General features: G+C 30.2%; 2 protein-coding genes across 5 annotated transcripts; one reads left to right on the plus strand and one right to left on the minus strand.

Moving 5' to 3' along the window:
* The first annotated feature begins 1339 nt into the window (after positions 1-1339).
* On the plus strand, positions 1340-9703 carry LOC106661713. Of its 4 annotated transcripts, XM_014385262.2 has the most exons (13): positions 1341-1889; positions 1981-2007; positions 4864-5030; positions 5285-5433; positions 6375-6499; positions 6571-6669; positions 7431-7692; positions 7750-7784; positions 7865-7943; positions 8010-8087; positions 8439-8482; positions 8575-8650; positions 8714-9703. In XM_014385262.2, exons 5-13 carry the CDS (start codon positions 6451-6453, stop codon positions 8883-8885), a joined length of 894 nt encoding a protein of 297 aa, XP_014240748.1. In that variant the 5' UTR covers positions 1341-1889; positions 1981-2007; positions 4864-5030; positions 5285-5433; positions 6375-6450; the 3' UTR covers positions 8886-9703. The 4 variants fall into 4 exon arrangements, with proteins under 4 accessions (XP_014240745.1, XP_014240746.1, XP_014240748.1 ...); XM_014385259.2 differs by lacking the exon at positions 5285-5433 and having other exon boundaries at positions 1340-1889; XM_014385260.2 differs by lacking the exon at positions 5285-5433 and having other exon boundaries at positions 1340-1889; positions 8016-8087.
* Positions 9704-10926: 1223 nt separating this feature from the next.
* Positions 10927-19774, minus strand: LOC106661660 (signal transducer and activator of transcription 5B-like). Its single transcript, XM_024225429.1, has 15 exons — positions 19152-19774; positions 18907-19043; positions 18521-18677; positions 18357-18446; positions 18129-18297; positions 17932-18038; positions 17520-17857; positions 17171-17434; positions 16973-17096; positions 16494-16729; positions 16127-16279; positions 15925-16064; positions 15701-15856; positions 15489-15642; positions 10927-12492 (listed from the first exon to the last, which is right to left on the minus strand). The coding sequence occupies exons 1-15, from the start codon at positions 19161-19163 to the stop codon at positions 12387-12389; spliced, it is 2343 nt and encodes a 780-aa protein (XP_024081197.1). The 5' UTR covers positions 19164-19774; the 3' UTR covers positions 10927-12386.

Genomic DNA, 19774 nt, shown 5'->3' on the forward strand with positions numbered 1-19774 from the left:
CTTTTGAGCATTTATAAATTTTAAAAATGAACAAATATTCTGTAAAAATATAAAGCATAAGATATATAGGCTTATGAAATATTTTTTTGAAAATGTAGTACTTTTGAGTATTTAAAATTTTAAAAAATCTGTAAAAATACAAAGTATAGGTTTATGAAATAATTTTTTGAAAATGTAGTCCTTTTGAGCATTTATAAATTTTAAAAACAAACAGATATTCTGTAAAAATATAAAGCATAAGATATATAGGCTTATGAAATTTTTTTTTAAATGTAGTACTTTTGAGTATTTAAAATTTAAAAAAATCTGTAAAAATACAAAGTATAGACTTATGAAATAATTTTTTGAAAATGTAGTCGTTTTGNTAAAAAAATATACTCTATGACCAAGCTTATGTAATATTTCAATTGATTATTCTTTTTGAGTAAGATATTCATTTAAATAATTAATATGGTCAATTAGACCACTAAACATAAATAGCTTATGAAATATGTTTTTCAAAATGAAATACTTTTGAGCATTTAGAATTTTTAAAAAATTCTGTAAAAATACAAAGTATAAACTTATGAATTTTTTTTTGTGAAAATGTAATACTTTTGAGTATTTAGAATTAAAAAATAAAATCTGTAAAAATACAAAGTATAGGCTTATGAAATATTTTTTGAAAATATTTATATATAAATAATGTAGTACTTTTGAGCATTTACAAATTAAAAAAAATGCTGTAAAAATATAAAGTATAACGTGTATGAAATAATTTTTTGAAAATGTAGTCCCTTTGAGCATTTATAAATTAAAAAAAAAAAAAAAAAAAACCTGTAAAAATACAAAGCACATCATATTATTTTTAAAAATGTTGTCCTTTTGATCATTTATAAATAAAAACATAAAAAATCTGTAAAAATATAAAACATCATATATTGGCTTATGAAATATTTTTTGAAAATGTAGTCCTTTTGAGCATTTATAAATTAAAAAAACAAACAGATATTCTGTAAAAATACAAAGCACATCATATATATATATAGGGTAATGAAATAATTTTTGAAAATGTAGTACTTTTGAGTATTTAAAATTAAAAATATCTGTAAAAATACAAAGTATAGACTTATGAAATAATTTTTTGAAAATGTAGTCCTTTTGAGCATTTATGAATTTAAAAAAAAAATCAAATATTCTGTAAAAATACAAAGCATATCATACATAGGGTTATGAAATAAATTTTGAAAATGTAGTCCTTTTGAGCATTTATAAAATGAAACGCAATTTATCAGCTGTTATTGCAATATATTTAAGCCAATAATGTATCAGTGTATTTTATTGGTTTAAGAAAAAAAGGATATAACTTGTAAATTGCTATTCATGCACAAATCTTGTAATTTAATCTATCGTGACTACGCTCCCAGGGATAACTTTCATTGGAAATTGTCACCGGGAAGCTGTTATTATGAAGGCGTAGGTGATAGGAGATAGATACGGATTTAAATCGGTGTAGATGAATGAAATGTGAAAATTTATTCATGCAAAATTGAAGCATGTTACGAGAATGTGAGCCCGCGAAGACGGACGAATAGCCAGACTCAGAGCCCAGAGGGCCGGTGTACCCTTGCGCAAATCTTCTGAATGTGACGTGAGTAGGGGAAAGACTTGCACTTGCATGTTCATCCCCTCTTTGGACCAGGTACTGCTGCAAGGTGTAAAGTCGACTTGAAAGCAGGAATCGTGGAGAAGACGGAACACTAAGAAGGAAATTCGCCTCTCGCCACCCCCGACACCGGTTTTGTGACAGTTCAGAAACGGTTTTCCATTTCCAACACGTGTGTGACTCAGTCAGAAATATGTTTTGCATCAAAATTTATCGCCTTTTCTTCTTCCTCGCTTTTATGAAGGTGGGAACATTTTTTTTTCTCAGAAATTATTATATTATTATAGATATATTAAATATTGAAATTGTGGATTTATTATTATTCTATTTTTCAGGTCGTGAAATCCCTCAGTGGTGAAGAGGTGAGACATAATTTTTAGCACTTGATCTATTTATTTTCTTCAGTTATTTAATATAATTTTTTTCATGATCGTTTAAACATATAACATTACCAACATTGCAATATTGGCATGTTGTGCGACAATATTTCCAAATTTGTATATTATTAAGCAATACACAACAGCATGGGTACATAATTACATGAGTAGAATGTAATATTTCGAAATACACAACGATGACTCATAATTAATTGGGTTTAATTTTGGTATATCTTAAAATACATATTTGTTGAATGAGGATCAGGTAAATGGCCATCGGATGAAGAAAACACCAAAAATGTGCTGAGCTTTTGTCATATATTATAACATCAGGTAGTACTGGTCCAGATCAAAATTTACACAAGTTGAAGTTAACAAGAATTATTTACTGGCCCCAGATCTAACTGAAGATGTTGAATGACAAAAGCTCTGCATATTTTTAGTGTTTTCTTTATCCACTGACCATTTATCTGATCCTCTCTCAAATAATTTCACTGATCTATCTTGACTTCACGCACATTTACATATTCGTTTGTTAATGACAGACAAAATTTCCATATATTTAAAAAAAATAAAGTAAAAACATTATTTAATAACTTTTACTTTGGATGTTTTGGGCATTTAAACCCATTAGCAAAACTTTCAAAGTAAATGTAAATAAATAATGTTTTTCCTTTATTTAAAAAAAAAATGAAAATTTTGTGTGTCATTAACCAATAAATTTGAATAAGACTAATTAGTCATTAAATTCCATGTTGAAAATAAAACAACTTTAAAATACGTATTATATACATAGCAATTGTGAATGTAGAAACCAACAATACACACCATAAACTTTATATTATGATAATTTATATATAATATCACAAAACTAATTTAACCGAAAAAATCGAAAAATTGTACATAAAAGTATGAGATGATGCAATAATTTAAAGAAGAACAATTCAAATTTTTAGATATAATTTTTTAAGGTAGAAAAATACAATGTATCTAATTTACTGATGAAATTTATAGTTTATAGTCGAATAATGGACAAATATAATAAAACCATATTTAAAAAATCCGAGGCAAATATGGTTTAAACATCATTGTAGTACCAGAGTATATTGTGATAATGAATTAAACCTTTTGTAATTTTTGAGTACTGTTATTATTATTAATTTTTAAGGGCGTTTTAACGGCTAAGGTATTTCATGCCCTAACATCCAAACCTTCTTAGCTACAGCTCTGACTCCAAACATTCACTTATAAACTAATTTACCCTATTGCCATCCAAAGCTTTAATTTATACTTTTAATAGGAATAATCCTTTTAATAGATTTTTTAAAATTCTTAATTTGGAATGCCAAATGTATGGAAAAATCTCCTTTTAAATTACACATAAAATTTATTACTGTTTTTTTATTAGAATTTTGAATTTTTGTTCCATAATTTAAACATTTCCCATAGGCTTGTATGGCTAATAATAATAATAATAATAATAATGGAGTCAGACTAGCAACAGTACCAACATGAGTGTAGGCTCATACTTATCCTTTTATTCTTCCATTCAAATATGATAGATAAACTAATGCTACATAACAATAATAAGAAACAAAAACACAATAACACTTCTTTTTCTTTCTTTCTTTATTTTTATTTTTTTTGAGGAGCTAACTTTCTTATTTAAATTGCGATTTATGGGCATTGCAGTTTATAATCCCGCAATTTGTATTTTCTTCCATTTCATTTTTCCGCTCCGGCAGCCTCAAAAATTTCTGAAAAAAGAAAGAAATCTTGCACGCACAACTCTCATTCAAACATTAGCAGGCAAACATTCAATGGTATAACAATTTGGGAAAAGGACTAAATCTCATTATAAATTTGAGAAAGCTGAAAAGTGCTCTTCGAAAGGAACAATGGGGACCCAGTAACTCCTGTAAATCACTCGAAAGGTTGAGCCTTTGCCTAAAGGGTTGCAAAGTGCGGCAGTCGACCAAAATATGTTTTACTGCCATATACGTTCTCCTCTTCGCATACATCGTTGCCTATTAAAAGCCTATTATGGATTAGCCTGATGTGACCTATTCGCAATCTAGAGAGAATCACTTTGCGTACTATTGTTTTATTTTTTCTAAGATTTTTTTTAAAGGAGTTTATTATGGATTAATTTTATTACAGAGTTTAGATCACACGTCGCCGTTTAATGTTTCTTGGTCATTTTTGAGACAATAATCGTCACAATTCCCTTAAACCATACAGTTTTATTACAATTGATTGGGAGATTTTAGGTGATACAATCATTAGACATTAACAGACATCCAGAAAATTTAATATTTTCACATTACACTCACTGTCTGGGACCAAGTGATGTATGAATATACACTGCTTACATGGATAATACTACTGACAATATATTATTAATGTGACAAAATATAAACAGAAATTAGTTAAAACAACAGGTTTACATTAATATGTACACAGTTGCATTCAAACAATTGAAGATGAAAAAAAAATATATATATAATAAATTTTCTTAAGTGATTAATTCAGATAACAATAAATAATTCATTTTCTAAATAACATAATACTACTAGTTATGACCAATTTCTATTGATAATATAACAACAAGGGAGGTGAGAAAGTATCCATTAGTTTATTCCTAATAAATGTGTAGAAAAAAGTTTAATATCAATGTTGCTAATATATTTTTTTCTTTACAAAAGGTAGATCGGGGATGAGGCCAAACATTGTTGGCCTCATCCCCGATCTACCTTTTGGAAAGAAAAAATATATTTAAACTAAGAAGGCTGATCAATCACCAAAGAAAATATTAATCAATGTTGCTGTGATGTTTTTCAGTTTAAATGCGGCAGCAGTCTGGACTGTCCCAAGGGCACATATTGCTATAAGGAAAATGCACTTTACAAATGTGCACCATGCTCAAACTGCATACGCTTCTTTAGGAAAAATTCTACGATTGACGACTGCCCTCAAAGGCCGGAACAATGTGGTGAATGCATTGCCGGGTGAGTTTACTTTTCAATTGATTTTTTATTTATTACAAAAGTGTTGGAGGCTATGTGAGCAAAAAAAAATCCTAATGTTGTGTCCGATGAAATCATTCTAAACAATAATTTTATAGCGTTAACTTTCATTTTTGCCATTTAGCCTTCAATTTTCTTCTAAATTGTACCCTTCATACCCGCTCGGATTGAAGTTTTTTTTTTTTTGTTACGGATCAAAAAATTTGATCATGAATATGCCCTAAATCCAATTCTAGGACTTTTAGCAACCCGTCTCTGAGACTGGAGCCTCCAATCTGTCATGTTATGTTTTCTTGTTATGATTAAATTTAGTTGTCAAATATTTGAGAGGAGGTGATTCGGTGGCTGCCTTAACAATAAAAACAAAGGCTTCATCATAATTCTGGTGAGTCCACAACCCACTCAGGGAGTTTTAATTTTTTTCAGTTAATTTGATATTTTCTTGTGTGTGTATCTTTCCGTGAACAATTTTAAGCCAGAATTATATCCTTCAGTGTACTAATTTGTTGCAAAGTTATTTAAAAAGTGTTAAGTTTTTACAAATATCTGTGAAGTGTTGCTTTTATAGTCGTTTAAAGGCCGTTACTAATAACAATAATCTGTGGTACTTGAATAAATTTTAAAAAATATTTATATTTTTATACAATTGCAAAGTAGATTAAAAGTTAATTAGTTTTTACATGGCAAATTAATATAAGTTATTAATTGTTAAAAAATAAATTATCCTTTTTGATCAAATAATAAAAAAGAGTTCTTGTAAAGATGTCACAATTTAGCCTTGTTGATAATTGATAAATAACTGCTTCTTCTATGTGAATAATTGCAACTAGACAAATCATTGTGCATGTCATAAAAAATCCATAACAGTATTTTTATTCAGATTTATTTTGAGCTTTTTTATTTACTTATGAAGAACTAATTAAACAGTTAACAATTTTACATTTCAGTTTTTGCTCCAGATATAGCATACAAGAAAAACAAATAGATGTCATGTATCATCATATTTTTCAATATTTAATTTAATTACATTTCCTGTTTTTTTAATATTTTGTTTTGCACATGCATTTTTCAAAGTTAGTCTGCTGCATGATGTTTATTTGGAAAAAAAAGTTACATTCTAATTATTCCTCTACTCTACTACCAATCTTCCTTTATTTGCTAAATTCAGTTAAATATCCAAGATATTTCATTCTTTCAATTTCACTGGTAGAATTTTCCTTATAAAAGAACTATTGTTAAATTCTGTTTAATTTAAACTTTAAATTTTTTTTAAATTTTTTTTTTTAAATTTTATTGTTAATCAATGATTCACCTGCATAATTGCAGCTATCATTCACCCAAGCTTATAGATGGCTCAGAACCAAACACTTGTATATCAATTAGTTCGGAAATAATACAACCGATGGAAGACATCAACAAATCACTACCTCCTGATATACAAACAGAAAAAGGAAAGTACTTTTATTTTAATGCATACTTATACCTTTTTTTATTGTTTAAATAATTTATTTATTATGTTTAGGTTTTGGAAATCCATATTTATGGGTAGCACTTCTTGGCATTATTTGCATTGTTTCTTTAGCAGTAGCAGCATTCTATGCAAGAAGAAAATGTAACAGATGTAAGTACACACATGACATAACTTAATGAAGTAATTTGGGGGCGTCGGTGGCCGCAACGGTTTAGGCGTTGACACGGCGCTCATCACTGTAAGGTAAAGATCCCGGGTTCGAATCCAGTGGCCCTGCATTCGAACTCGACATACTTACAAATGGGCTCTTCTTTCCCCCCCACCCTGAGGATTGATATGACCTCTGCTGTTGTGTAAAAAAAAAAAAAATTGTAAAACTTGAGGTCTGAGAGTTCATTGCAACTTGATAAATGAATATTCATATATACATAATTTAACATTAAAAAATAAGATACATAATCCTGGATCTCCAAAGTATTTTATTTTTACAATTTAAAGAAATGTAAACTTAAATAAATTACAATTAATTAAGGTTTTTAGTTGAGATAAAAAAGTCAATGGCACGAGTGGGATTCGAACCCACGATCTTCAGCTTGATACACCGCTGCTCTACCACTTGAGCTATTGTGGACCTCAAGTGGTAGAGCAGCGGTGTATCAAGCCGAAGATCGTGGGTTCGAATACCGCTCGTGCCATTGACTTTTTTATCTCAACTAAAAACCTTAAATAATTGTAATATATTAATTGGTCAAGCGGACCACGAAATTAGTGAACTTAAATAAATTATTGTATTTACAAACTGTGTATGCAAAAATTTACTACAGCAGTATATTGATATACATTGTTTGGGGTGAAAAAAGTGAATTGTCTAATTAGTTAATGTAAATTATTTTGTAATTCGTTATATGCAGGTAATACCAAGGGATCCATGCCAATAATTAGTGAAACAGAGAGATTTTGCATTTCACCAAGTGCGCCTCCTCCACCGTATCATACTGCATCAGAACATACAAGCCACAATATTGAACACGAGGCTAAACCTATATCTAATCTTCCATTTAGCAGTGATATAGAAATCAACACTACTGGTGGTGTGAGACATCAGATCGATTGTGAATTTGACAAGAGGCAAAAGGCCAATTGTTATAAATTCCCATATTATGTCAACGAAGGGTAAGTAAGTTATATACTAATTTGCAATTATCAGTACTGATTTTTTTTTCTTTTTAGATCATTGGCACCTGAACAAGGGGAACATATAATGGGTACTTATTTTACTTTTTCAATATTTTTTCTCACTGTTACCCATTTGAAATCAAACTCAAAATTTTAAATTGTTAAATAGCTGCTCCTCGAGAGGAAGAACACTTACCGGAAACCTTTGATGACACCACTCAACCTAGTACATGGCGACCTGTTGCCGAGTAAGTAAACATTTTATACAACTGTTCTAATTACTTTATATTTAACTTATGTTTAACTTGTATAAGTTGTAGGCACCTAAACAAGGCGAGGAGAAAAGAATATCATGGGGGAGAATTAAACACTAAAATTTTATCTACAGACATGTAAGCACTGCTTATAAAAAAAGAGCTTCACTAACTAACATGCACAATTCATTTGCCACTTTTTGAGAATGTTAATTAATTTTTCAACAAATGAATTACATAATACCTACATATCTTATTTGTCTGTAGACCCATGTTATATTTTGGCATTTAAAGAAAAAACTTCTCAACATAGTACATTTATAACCTTTTATCATAACATTACACATTTTCTTAAATTGCTTCAAGAAAATCATAATCCATATTTAATAATGTTTGTTTATGTATTAGTTTTATTGCTACAAAATCTTTAATGAGATGTTTTTTTATAATTTAGTGCAATGATTAAAATTAATTATGTAAACTTTTCAGAGGAGATGAAACTGAACAACAGGAAGAGGGCGAAAACCCAGCAGGTAACTTTCGTATAAATAGTTTAATATTTACTTACTGTATATTTTTATTACTATTGTAATAATTGTGTATTTCATTAATGTTTTGATTATAGGAAATTCTGGTTGTGAAGAAATAAGGCAGTTTGCCATGATCTCTGCAGAACGTCCTAATATCTCTTCCTCACCCGAGTAAGTGATGGTTTTAAAAATAATTTATTATTGTTAATTCTGATTCAATTATGTATTTTCTAGCATATCCAGTTCGTCTAACAATACCACGAACATGGGTGTTCAGAATTTCAGCACCGAGCCAAAACATAAAAAACGCAGGACAGGAGAATATTCAGAAATGAACAGTTTTAATTTGAATATTTTCATAAACAATTCTAATGCCAATGTAAACGAGAACAACAGTAATATGTAAGAGAATGTGTCATACGGTTAAATGGTTTTTTTGTTGTTGTGTAAAGGTAACTTGTACAAGATTTGTTTTTCATAAGTGATATATTTTTAAATGGCTATGTTCCATTTAAAAAAACAAATTTTCCCTAAAAATATATGATCATTTGTTAATGAGAATAAATCCAAATTATTTGGACTTGCTATTTTATGGTTAAGAATCAATAGATGGCTCAGTGCTTATAATCATATATATTTTATCATTTAATTTTTAATTATATAAATTTGTGTTCAATTTTTATTATGTGAAAGTGATAAATTACTAATTGTTCACCTGGAAGTCCAGTAAAAATAAAATTATGTATATATTTAGAGAATCTTCATAATTTGATATGAAATTGTTACCTCATATATTTCAATGTGTTTAGTACTGTTACAAAAAATTTAGTTAGTACAATTTCCAAAAAAAAAATGTCAAAGACATTGATTTTTTTCTTTTATTAATTTCATTGTACCAGCATTCTATGTCATTACCATTAATTTTTTAGCTTTATTTTGAGATTTTTAAAAACTCGATTGTTTAGGTTCTACTCTTTCATCTCTTTTCTCATCACATTGAGTGTACGTCTATTACATAAGAAAAATATTATTCCATTTGTAATTCATACTTTATTTTCATATTCGATTTTTGAAATTTTAGTTTGTTTTTGTGCTTTTTTAAATATTATGTCAAAGTTTGGCACTTTCATGATCTCAAAAATGTAATAAAATGTACATTAAATGAAAATATATGCATGTATATAATTGTGAATAGTCAGCCAATAAAATGTTTTTATCGACAAATCAAGCGATACTAAATATTTTCTTGTGTAATGAAATCCATTTTTTTAATTAAGATAAAAAATATATTACTATAGATAAGTACAAAATTCTCAGGAATTAATTGATATTTATGTAAGGTATTGGTTGAGATAAAAAGTCAGTGTCATGAGCGAGATTCAAACCCACGACCTTCGGCTAAATACGCCGGCTACTCTACCACTTGAGCTATCGCGACTTTGATCCACTCAGACACTAACTTCCCATCTCAACAACCCACCTTTCGAATTTTCTCTCCTTTTTGCTATTTTTAAAATGTTGTATAATCTATTCGATTCTTGGCAACAAATGAAATGGCCACGGAGAGCTTTAGTGAAGATATACTTCATTTTAAATATTAAATCCATTAGATTTCGTGGTCTTATTGACCAAATAACTTATTTCAATTAATTAATCTTTATGTAAGGTATTGGTTGAGAAATAGCTGAAGGTCATGGGTTCGAATCCCGCTCGTGACACTTTTTTTTATCCCAACCAATACTTTACATAAAGAATAATTAATTGAAATAATTTTCCAATTAATTAAGGTTTTAGTTGAGATAAAAAAGACGTCACGAGCGGGATTCGAACCCACGACCTTCGGCTAGATATGCCGCTACTCTACCATAGCTCAGGTGGTATAGAGTAGCGGCGTATCTAGCCAAAGGTCGTGGGTTCGAATCCCGCTCGTGGCATTGTCTTTTTTATCTCAACTAAAAACCTTACTTAATCGAAAAATATTAATTGGTCAAGCGGGCCACGAAAACTAGTGAATTTAATTGAAATAAGTTATTTGGTCAATCAGACCACGAAATTTAATGGATTCTCAGGATGACTTTTCTAGGTACCATAGCCTTTTTGATCATCTGTTGACTATCCCATTTTTTAAAAGTGGTATTTTAATTGTGTCCTGCCGTGAAGAGCCCCCCCCCATAATTCAAATGAGTCCATCCTTCAATTCAATTTAACTTAATTAATTTGACGTTTCCTAATTTGAAATTCCTTTCTGTTGCATAGATTTCTCTTTTTTACATTGGTTATTTTTGTGAGTAGTCTTCTTGTAATCCACCAGTCCAGTTAGTATTTGCTAAGTTAGCAGTTCTCCTAATTGCCTTTTTTATTTAATTTGATTTTTACTTAATAATGCATTCGTACAAACTTGACACTTCAGCAGAGGTAAAGGATAAATGTTGAAATAATATTCCACATCACATATAATTATTATTGCTTTTTAATTCTGAATCCAAGTGACCAGATAATACTTTTACAAAATAATAAAACCACCTTAGAATCAATTTAGATTTACTAACATTTCTGAAAGTTTTTATCACATAGATCTGTTTAAAGAAATTATAAAATTATGACAATCATTAGTTTTTAAAATTATGTTTGACACAACTGTAAAACAAACCAGGTTTTTAGTATTAAAATAGAACAAACTTCTCACAGAAATTTGCACTTTATCCAATTTCCCTGATTAACATCAGCAATACATCAAAACTAAGCTAATGTAACCCATTTTTCTTTATTTAATTATTTCTTAACAACAAGTATAAAAAAGAGTAAACAAATAAAATTTTTATTGTATACAATTTAAAAGAAGTAGACAAAAACTGGAAGAAATCAAGTGAGAAAAATTGTAGAAGGAAGTATTTGTATAAGTACATTTAATCATAAATCACATTTAATCATGATGGGTCAATAGACGGACATTATAACTCTTTTAAATTATGGAACAATAATTTTATAAAACGTTAAAAAATAGTAACCGGTTTAGGGGCATATTATTAAGCAGTAATTTGTAACCTAAGCAACTATTGGGCATAAGAAATTAATTCTTGTTTATTAATGCTAAACAAAGTCATTGATTTCAATCTGTAATTATGGAAGTCATATCTTCAAAATAGCAGGCTCACGAAAGCTTATAAAATGTTAAAATTAATACAAAAAATGTTTAAAAGGCAGTTGAACTTTCAAACGAGTCCATCCTTCAATATATCGCCATTCCTTAAATATCACAGATGCCACAATTGCGAAAATAATCCACACTTTTCTATCACCCTTAACAAATACATAAAACATCAAACAAGAAAACAATCCAAGTAGAACAAGATATAGAACTTTACAAACTATAAATAAAAAATATTGCAAAGGGGCAACACAGGCCAATTTTTTCCATTTTTATGGTCTTACGCTATCTGCCTGGAACGGTATCACATAATTTGAGAAAATAAAATCTATATAAACTCTAAACATTACAATGAATTGACAATACATTTTTTCTTCTAAATATACTTTATTTACTTAAACTATTTAAACTTTCAATGGCACTTTTGACCTAACATTCTAAATCTTAAGGCTTTCTCTTCTATTATTTTAAGGCATTGAAATTATGAAATGCTAAAAACAGTTGCAGAGAGCAGTTTTATGATGCAAGTTTATAAAAATCTTAATAGAGTGGGCGCAAATAAATATTAATTAAAAATTGTTTGAATAAAATGGAGGACTTGATCAAGGGATTCACACCCAATGCCTCAAATGTAAAGATAGCAAACAACCCTGAGGAAATTTTTTTATGTAAATTGTTTCCATTCCTTTTAATTAAAACGTGTCACATTCTTATTTTTGTACTTGCGGGTGTGGGAAATTGTAAAACAATAATTTCTCACTATTTTGCATACTGCATCAAATCAGGAAAGTTGTCGATGGTAGTGTCGTCGATGCCTGACAACTCGACTCCAAGCAGGTAATCCATTTCAGTTGCGTTTATGTAGCTACAACAAAGACACAACAAAAGTCAATACAGATTTTGTTTTAACTTTCTTAAAAATGTTAATTATTATAAACATAAGTATAAGCAATATCTGCTATTGACTACTGTTGTGCCTCTGGTTGCTATTTAAGTAATGTTATTTCATTGTTAAAAAGAAATAAATAGAAGAAAGAAATAGAAAATTATTAATGTAAAAAGAAAAAAAAAACAGAAGAAATGTAAAGTAGAAAGGAAATTAGTGTGGGTACACAACAAAAGTCAATAACAAGTCTTTAACATCGATCTGTAATATCCAATTTGATACAGAAATGTTAATTTTTTGGTAAACACAAAATATTGACAATTCAAAATTGTACATTAAGGAAACATTTATATCAACATTAACAGGTCGTTTATATTAATGTTATTCATAAAAACAACTATGTGAAATTCTTAAATGCTAAAAAAAGTCATAATTTAAACAGCAAAAATGGACATATAACATGAGATTCGACTGAACTATATGTTTTAGTGATATTCAAACTGTTTTAAAGAATAAATCAGATAAATTGTCTATAACATTTCTATTTGATTAGATAGGAAAAAGAAGTGAACAAATCAACTTTTGGTTAATAAATTGTTCCCTATCTTACTAAGATACCTTTGAGGTAAAAAACATTTATAATGTAGAACTTCAAGCCGTAGCAACTATTCTACAAAGTTAATGATTAACTTCCAAATTTGAAAGGACAGGCTTAGAGTTTTCCCTTCAAACTTAAGACCCTGCTTCAAATTCCTTATAAAAAAATTCAATTCCTATATTCTCTGACAATTTCAGTCTTGACATATTGACAATAAAATAAAGAAATAAAAACAGATGGTTTTCATTATTTTGGACCTATTTGAAAGGGAACGTTTGAATTTTTATTTTTCTATTACCTCAACAATTTTTTCTTCTTACATATGTATTAAATTTAAAAACGTAAATAAAGCAAAAGACCCTGTGAAGTATATTCACACAAAATATTTAAGGTGAATGTAGGTATAATGTTAGTTTGTTTTTAGAATAATAAAATTTAATTATTTTTCTTATCGTCAACTAATTTTGAGCATTTTTTTCTTTTTTCGTCTTTCTCACATAAAATATATGTCATTTCAAAATATTTGAAATTTATAAAAATATCAGTATATATATATTTTTTATTAATAACAATTATTGAATAATTTTCGATACTTTTTTTTTATTAAATAAACTTATTTACATCACTGCAGTGTATGTTACTTTTAAAAATATTTTTGAAAGCACAAAGGATTTGTGCATAATAAGAATTGAGCATATTAATGATTTACGAAAACAAAAATAACCAAGTGTCAATTAATATGTTTCTTTTAATATATTTGGAATTAGATAAATAGTTTTTTTTTTCTTTTTAATCAAAGTCTCTATTTGAATAAATCTGGATGGAAGTAGAGGATGGAACTTACTTTTTCTCTTTAATGTCACGTATTTCATTTTTTTTCCGACTGAAATATTATCTAAACTCGTTACGAGCCTGACTACTCAACTTTTTGTAATGAAAAGAATATAAAGACAGCAGTATAATGACAAAAACTACCCTAACAAACATGTGCAACATTTAGATGATGTTAAAAACATTTATCTAAATAGAATAATAATAAAGAGAGCGGACTCTATTGCACATAAATATATAAACATCGATTTTCTAACAACAAATTCTCTTTGATCTAAGTAAAATGACTAATTCTGTATATACCACCATAAGTGGTTTATGAAGTACATTCATAATTAAATTGTTTTATATATCTAAGAGATCAAATAACATACAAGAAATGAAAAAACATAGACTGCTATAATGGAATGCATTTTTTAAACCAATTACATATAACCATTTCTTTGTTTCAACAAATTTCACTAATAAATTCCCTTTAAAACTTTGCATAAAATAGAGAACATTGTAAATAAATCTACCGAAGTGTAATACTTGATTTTAAAATTTACGAATTATTATTAAAACCTTAATAACAAAACAAATGTTATGAACACAGTTTAACAATACTGACTAAGAACATTAACATAAAATAAAAATTATACAAAAAAAACGAAATTTATACATATAAATAAGATAAATAAATTACTATAAAACAATGTGTAGTTTGTCAGCAAAAAGTCTTGTTTCAAACAGACAACTACAGCATTAGTTTTTTTTTTTTACATACATAGTTGGAATGTAAAAATTATGCGGAAATAATTTATGTCTGTAATGTTTGCAGTAGCTTATGAGAATACTGAAGGTTTTCATGGCCTCACGTCACATGAGACATTGAAATGAAATGAATTACATAATGGAATATCTGCCAACACAATATTTGAAAATAACAAATAATAATACGCAAAACGAGAGGACTTTTTCAAATAAATACTCAAATAAAACTGAACTGGTAACTTTTAACACAGGTTTCTTTGGAACAGAAAGCCCAAGATTTTTATTTTGTCAAATCGATTTTGTTTTCATGACTTGTTTTGACAAAATTATGACGAGATTTACTTTATTGTAAAGTGAGAACTGCAATGATAAATACATTTAAAGTATTAAAGCAATATTTGGGCGAGTACTTTATTGCACTTACTTTCTGGAGAGCTTGAAATCATGGAAATGCTTTTCAAAAATATTGTCATTAAATTATCATCTGACGTATCAATAGATTGTATACTAGCTGACAACATTAAAATCACAGAAAACATTTGAAAAAATTCCTCCAGCTACAAATTTCAAAAAGAAAGCTAAAACTCTTACTATACACGTTCTTTGAAAGGCAATGAAAAGTGTATACACTGAATGTAAAATCAGCTCTCACCACAACTTTGATTTTTCTTGTTAATTTAAATTAAGTTGATGAAAGTTATTAAAAGGTAGTTACACAGAAAGTATTGCACAATTAATAAGTTAAATCAAAACCCAAGGGATTAAACGTGACTGTTATTAAAGATCAGTATACCTGTTCACATTATCTCCAACTGTGCTGTTTTCTGGAGATTGTGGTTGAAAGATCGCTTGTGGTGTGGGTGGCAGGCTGTTGGGATTGCTGAACCTTGGAATCTGGGTTACCAGCATGGGTTTCACATATCCATTAGTCGTCGTGGAATTGTTATCTGAGAGTGAAAAAGTTATATTTTAACATCTTCTATGTAATACATATGATAATCATACCTGTAAATGGTGTGTAATATTTGCTAAATGCTTGCTGTTTGCAAACATCAGGATAGAGATACAACAAATGGTGAAGATCGGATATTCGATCGGCCAGGCTCCTTATTGCAAAATCCTTACTTGTGAAAGGCTGCAGCATAAAGACTTCAGAATGTTCTGAAATAATTGTTGCAATTAAAATATTATATATTACTTTTTTAAAAATAAAATATAGAAGTATTTACTTGAATCTTCTGTACAGCCAACCCAGGCTATCGTAACACCACCGAGTTCTGAATCAGAAAAACGAAGAAGAAACGTGCCATTGGCACAAGTCAAGAGCATTTCTTCGGCTTGCTTTTTCCTTACAAAACCGAGGATACAACTAAAACAGTACAAAAATCAATTTGAGCTGCTATTACAAGGTTTATTAAATATTTCTCATACCCATCAACCCAGGGTCCTTTGAGGTGTTCCCTCGTCAGTTTCATCACTGCATAAAACCACTCCCAATAAGTAAAGTTTCTTTCGGGCAAAGGCTCTTTACAAAACTGCGACCAACTGAGCATCATACCGGAGAAATCATTAACATTGCTTGTTCTAAAAAATAAACACAAAACATAAGCATGTTTAAAATAATAAAAACATCCACAAATGAACATAAAAAAGGGCTAAAATGTTTCAATCTTACTTCATACACACTTAAGACATTAGAAAGGTAACTTAATATTTACTCATTTAAAAACCCAAACAAGCAACTTCAATTATTATTCAATAAATTTTTTTTAATAATGTTTTTCTTTAGTTTATTTACCTAAATGCTTTTTCAGCAAGAAACCTTAAGCTGTCTTCGCTTAGCTGTCTTCCAGTTTGAGAGCAAAACTTGATGTTTAAAGCTTCGGCAACATAAGGCCAAAGGACTTTGTCAGGGACGGCAAAAGGTGATCTACCGGCTTCTGCAAATGCATTATCCCATGTCACCGTGGCCCAAGCGTGTGGCTCTTGATTCCCGTGAACAATGACAACAACTGGCAAAGAAAGAGTCCATACCTTCAAAAAGAGAATGGTTACAAATAATTAAAAAAAAAAAATTTATGTCTTATGAAATCAAAAATATAATTGAATTTCTTGGGTTTCTTTTCAGGAACTAGACATCCATCAAACTCATTTTCTTTTCAAAGTAAATGAGTCTGATGATTGTCTAGTTCCTGAAAAGAAACCCAAGAAATATATAAAGTCAACAACCAAAAAAGAAGAGTAAAAAATATAAAAGTATATTTGGTTGAAGCCTACCTGGAAGACTAGTTCACCGCCTCCAACAGAAAACTGTGAAGAAAACAAAAGTGAAAACTTCTCATCCATAACGGATTCTGTACCCTTTTTTTCTGCCCGTTTGATTTTTTTCAACTGCATGTTCCTGTACAAGGTGATGCATTGTTAGAAACAACCATCGATTAATTTTAACTTGTTTTCCAAAAATCAATTAATTACCGAAAACTGACAGACAATTGTCTTGTTGCAGCATGGTATTCCATCGTGCCGGTGTTATTCAAAATCTCACCACTGGCATCTCCTTTAGAGACTTTTTCATTTTTTAAAAGTGAATTTGCTTGAGCTTCGCTGATTATCGTCACTTTAACATGAGGAGGAGTCATATGAACGTTTAGCTTTCCTCCTACTAAGAGCCTCACAGTCGCCGTAAATCTCGTGTTAGTTTTCATCACCTGAGGGGGTTGTTTCTCGATGACAAACGTGCTACAAAATAAAAACTCAATGTTACCCATCGAAAAAGCTGAATATTGACCACAAAAAAATGCAATTTATACTATGGATATGTTACCTTGTGACAAGACTCGAAAGCAGTTGGGTAATTTGTGAATTGAGATGGGGAAGAAGGTCGGCGACACCTTGGCTGTCGAGCGGCAGTTTCGCTTTAAGCCTTTCAGCCTCTTTGATCTGCTGTCGGTTCAGCCAATTGATCTCGGCGAGCGTTTCACACCATTCCTGTATCAAATCTAGATTGTTGTTGAACTTGGCACCGTTCCCCGCCAATTGTTGCTCCCTTTTCCATTTTATCAGTTCGTCGTCTAGAATCCGACACTGTACGGATTGTATCAAATTAAGAGTGCATTTCAGTTTGTCTGTCAATGTAATTCTTTGTTGTAACAATCCGCCAACCTAAAAAACACCGACACTTACAATACAAAATTTTTAAGGCAATTTTCAGGTAGTTTTAAAAATTTTGTCTTTACTTTTTGACTCAAGATCTGTTCTAGCATCTCTTTTTGCCTCTTCAATTTTCTGTCCAATTCAATGTTCTGAGCATTTTGCGGTTGACTTTGCAAGTGGGAGATATGAGCTGAAATTGTTACAGTTTTACTACACCTCGAACTTCAAGAATAAACAGTTACAAAGCCAAAATGGCGTATCCAGTAAGTTGTAAACTTACCATTGAGCTTTGTGCATTCATGATACTGTAGGGCAAAAGATTCTTGCTCTTGCTCCATTCGCCTTAGATCTTCAGAGGTTTCGTGCGTCCTAGCTCTTAAGATTTCCAACTGCTGGGCAATTTCAGCAGCTACAGTGCTCATACCACCTCCGCCAAGGTCCACACCAGCCTGACAAAAATCATTTCTTAGAAATACAAATAAATATTTGATATTTACCATTTACATACGTTTTCAGCCTGTTGCACTAATTTCAATTCTGTATTCAAGCAATGCTTAAGGATACCGAACAAAGCCAAGGGGTTGTGCGCATAACGTTGCTGAAATGGAAAATGTTATTACATCAAGTTGTGATAAAAATTAGTTTTAAGCTGAGAAAGGTCAAAATTTGCACCTGGAAAAAATTAGCGGCATCCATCAACTTTATTTTAGTTATGAAATGTTCTTCGGAAACCAGGCTGTTTGCCCTGACTTGAAGTTCCTGGACAAGTGATGTGAATAAAGTCGTCGCGTACTGTTCATGTTGAGGATTGTCAGGCTCTATTTCCGCCCTGATTCAACAGAATTTATTGTGTTAATTTGATCTGAATCTTTGATTTCAAAGGATAGGAGATCAAAATTTTGTACTTAAAAGGAGACATTTCTTTCAGATGAAGTTTGACTGATAAAAATTAAAAACATGATAAATGAACCACCTGCTTATCATTTGAAAGAAGTGTCATAAGAAATGTGCTGAACAGGAGCAAGTTTAGTCGTTTTCAAAGCATCGACTTAACTCACCACATCTTGTCTTCGATCCAAGGGGCCAAAAAGTGACGGACTTCGATCGGAAAGTGCTCCCCGTAAACAGCCTGGACCTGCTGGAGGGCTTCCCCTTGGAGTTGTTGGGCCTTCGTCCATAAAGACATGGATCCCAGCTTGAAAGGAAATGTTCGTTAATTAGCGAGAAATGAGAAACAGGCCGTACGAAGTGCTTGGCAGGTGATAAAAACAAAATACAGACAATGGGATAAAACAGGACTTACGCGGTACTCCATGGTGTTAACGTTACTTATCCTGTTTCTAACTTTCAAATAAGAAAATCTAAAGAATCCGGCTGAAAAGAAAAATATCTACGTCCTCGACGGGGGAACAAGAGAAAACGTGATTTAACTTAAAGGAAAACACAAAAATAATGGCAGACGAACGAAAAAAGCAAGTATCAGCGGACGACTTCGCCAAACAAATGGCGTCTGCCCTTCTCTAATCTCAACTCTGCGCATAATTACTAGCGCAGAAAAATGGCAAGGAACTATTAACTAAAAACAGATTTTATAAAGAGTTAACAGCTTAACAGGCCAACGTTACAATCTTTTCGTAAAAGATAATAATTCGCTTCAGGCTAATTGTTTGTAGTTTGTAATAATTTGCAATTTTTATAGGGTTAGGCATTGCAACACTGAGTAAACTTTCCCCTTTTGCGGACAGTTAAGGAATTCAAATTTATATTTCGTCTGTAATTAACTATTTTAATCAACAGTCAGTTTTTTCACGTCAATCCGAAACTTGATTGATATTTCATGCGATTAATCTTTCGCGGAATGGTCCCACAGGCAGAAACCAATCGGTATAAGAATTTGAGAAAATCCTTGGATTAAAATGTCAAAAA

The sequence above is a fragment of the Cimex lectularius genome, unplaced genomic scaffold (genome assembly GCF_000648675.2).
Source record: "Cimex lectularius strain Harlan isolate CLEC.00 unplaced genomic scaffold, Clec_2.1 scaffold29, whole genome shotgun sequence".
NCBI lineage: Eukaryota > Metazoa > Arthropoda > Insecta > Hemiptera > Cimicidae > Cimex > Cimex lectularius.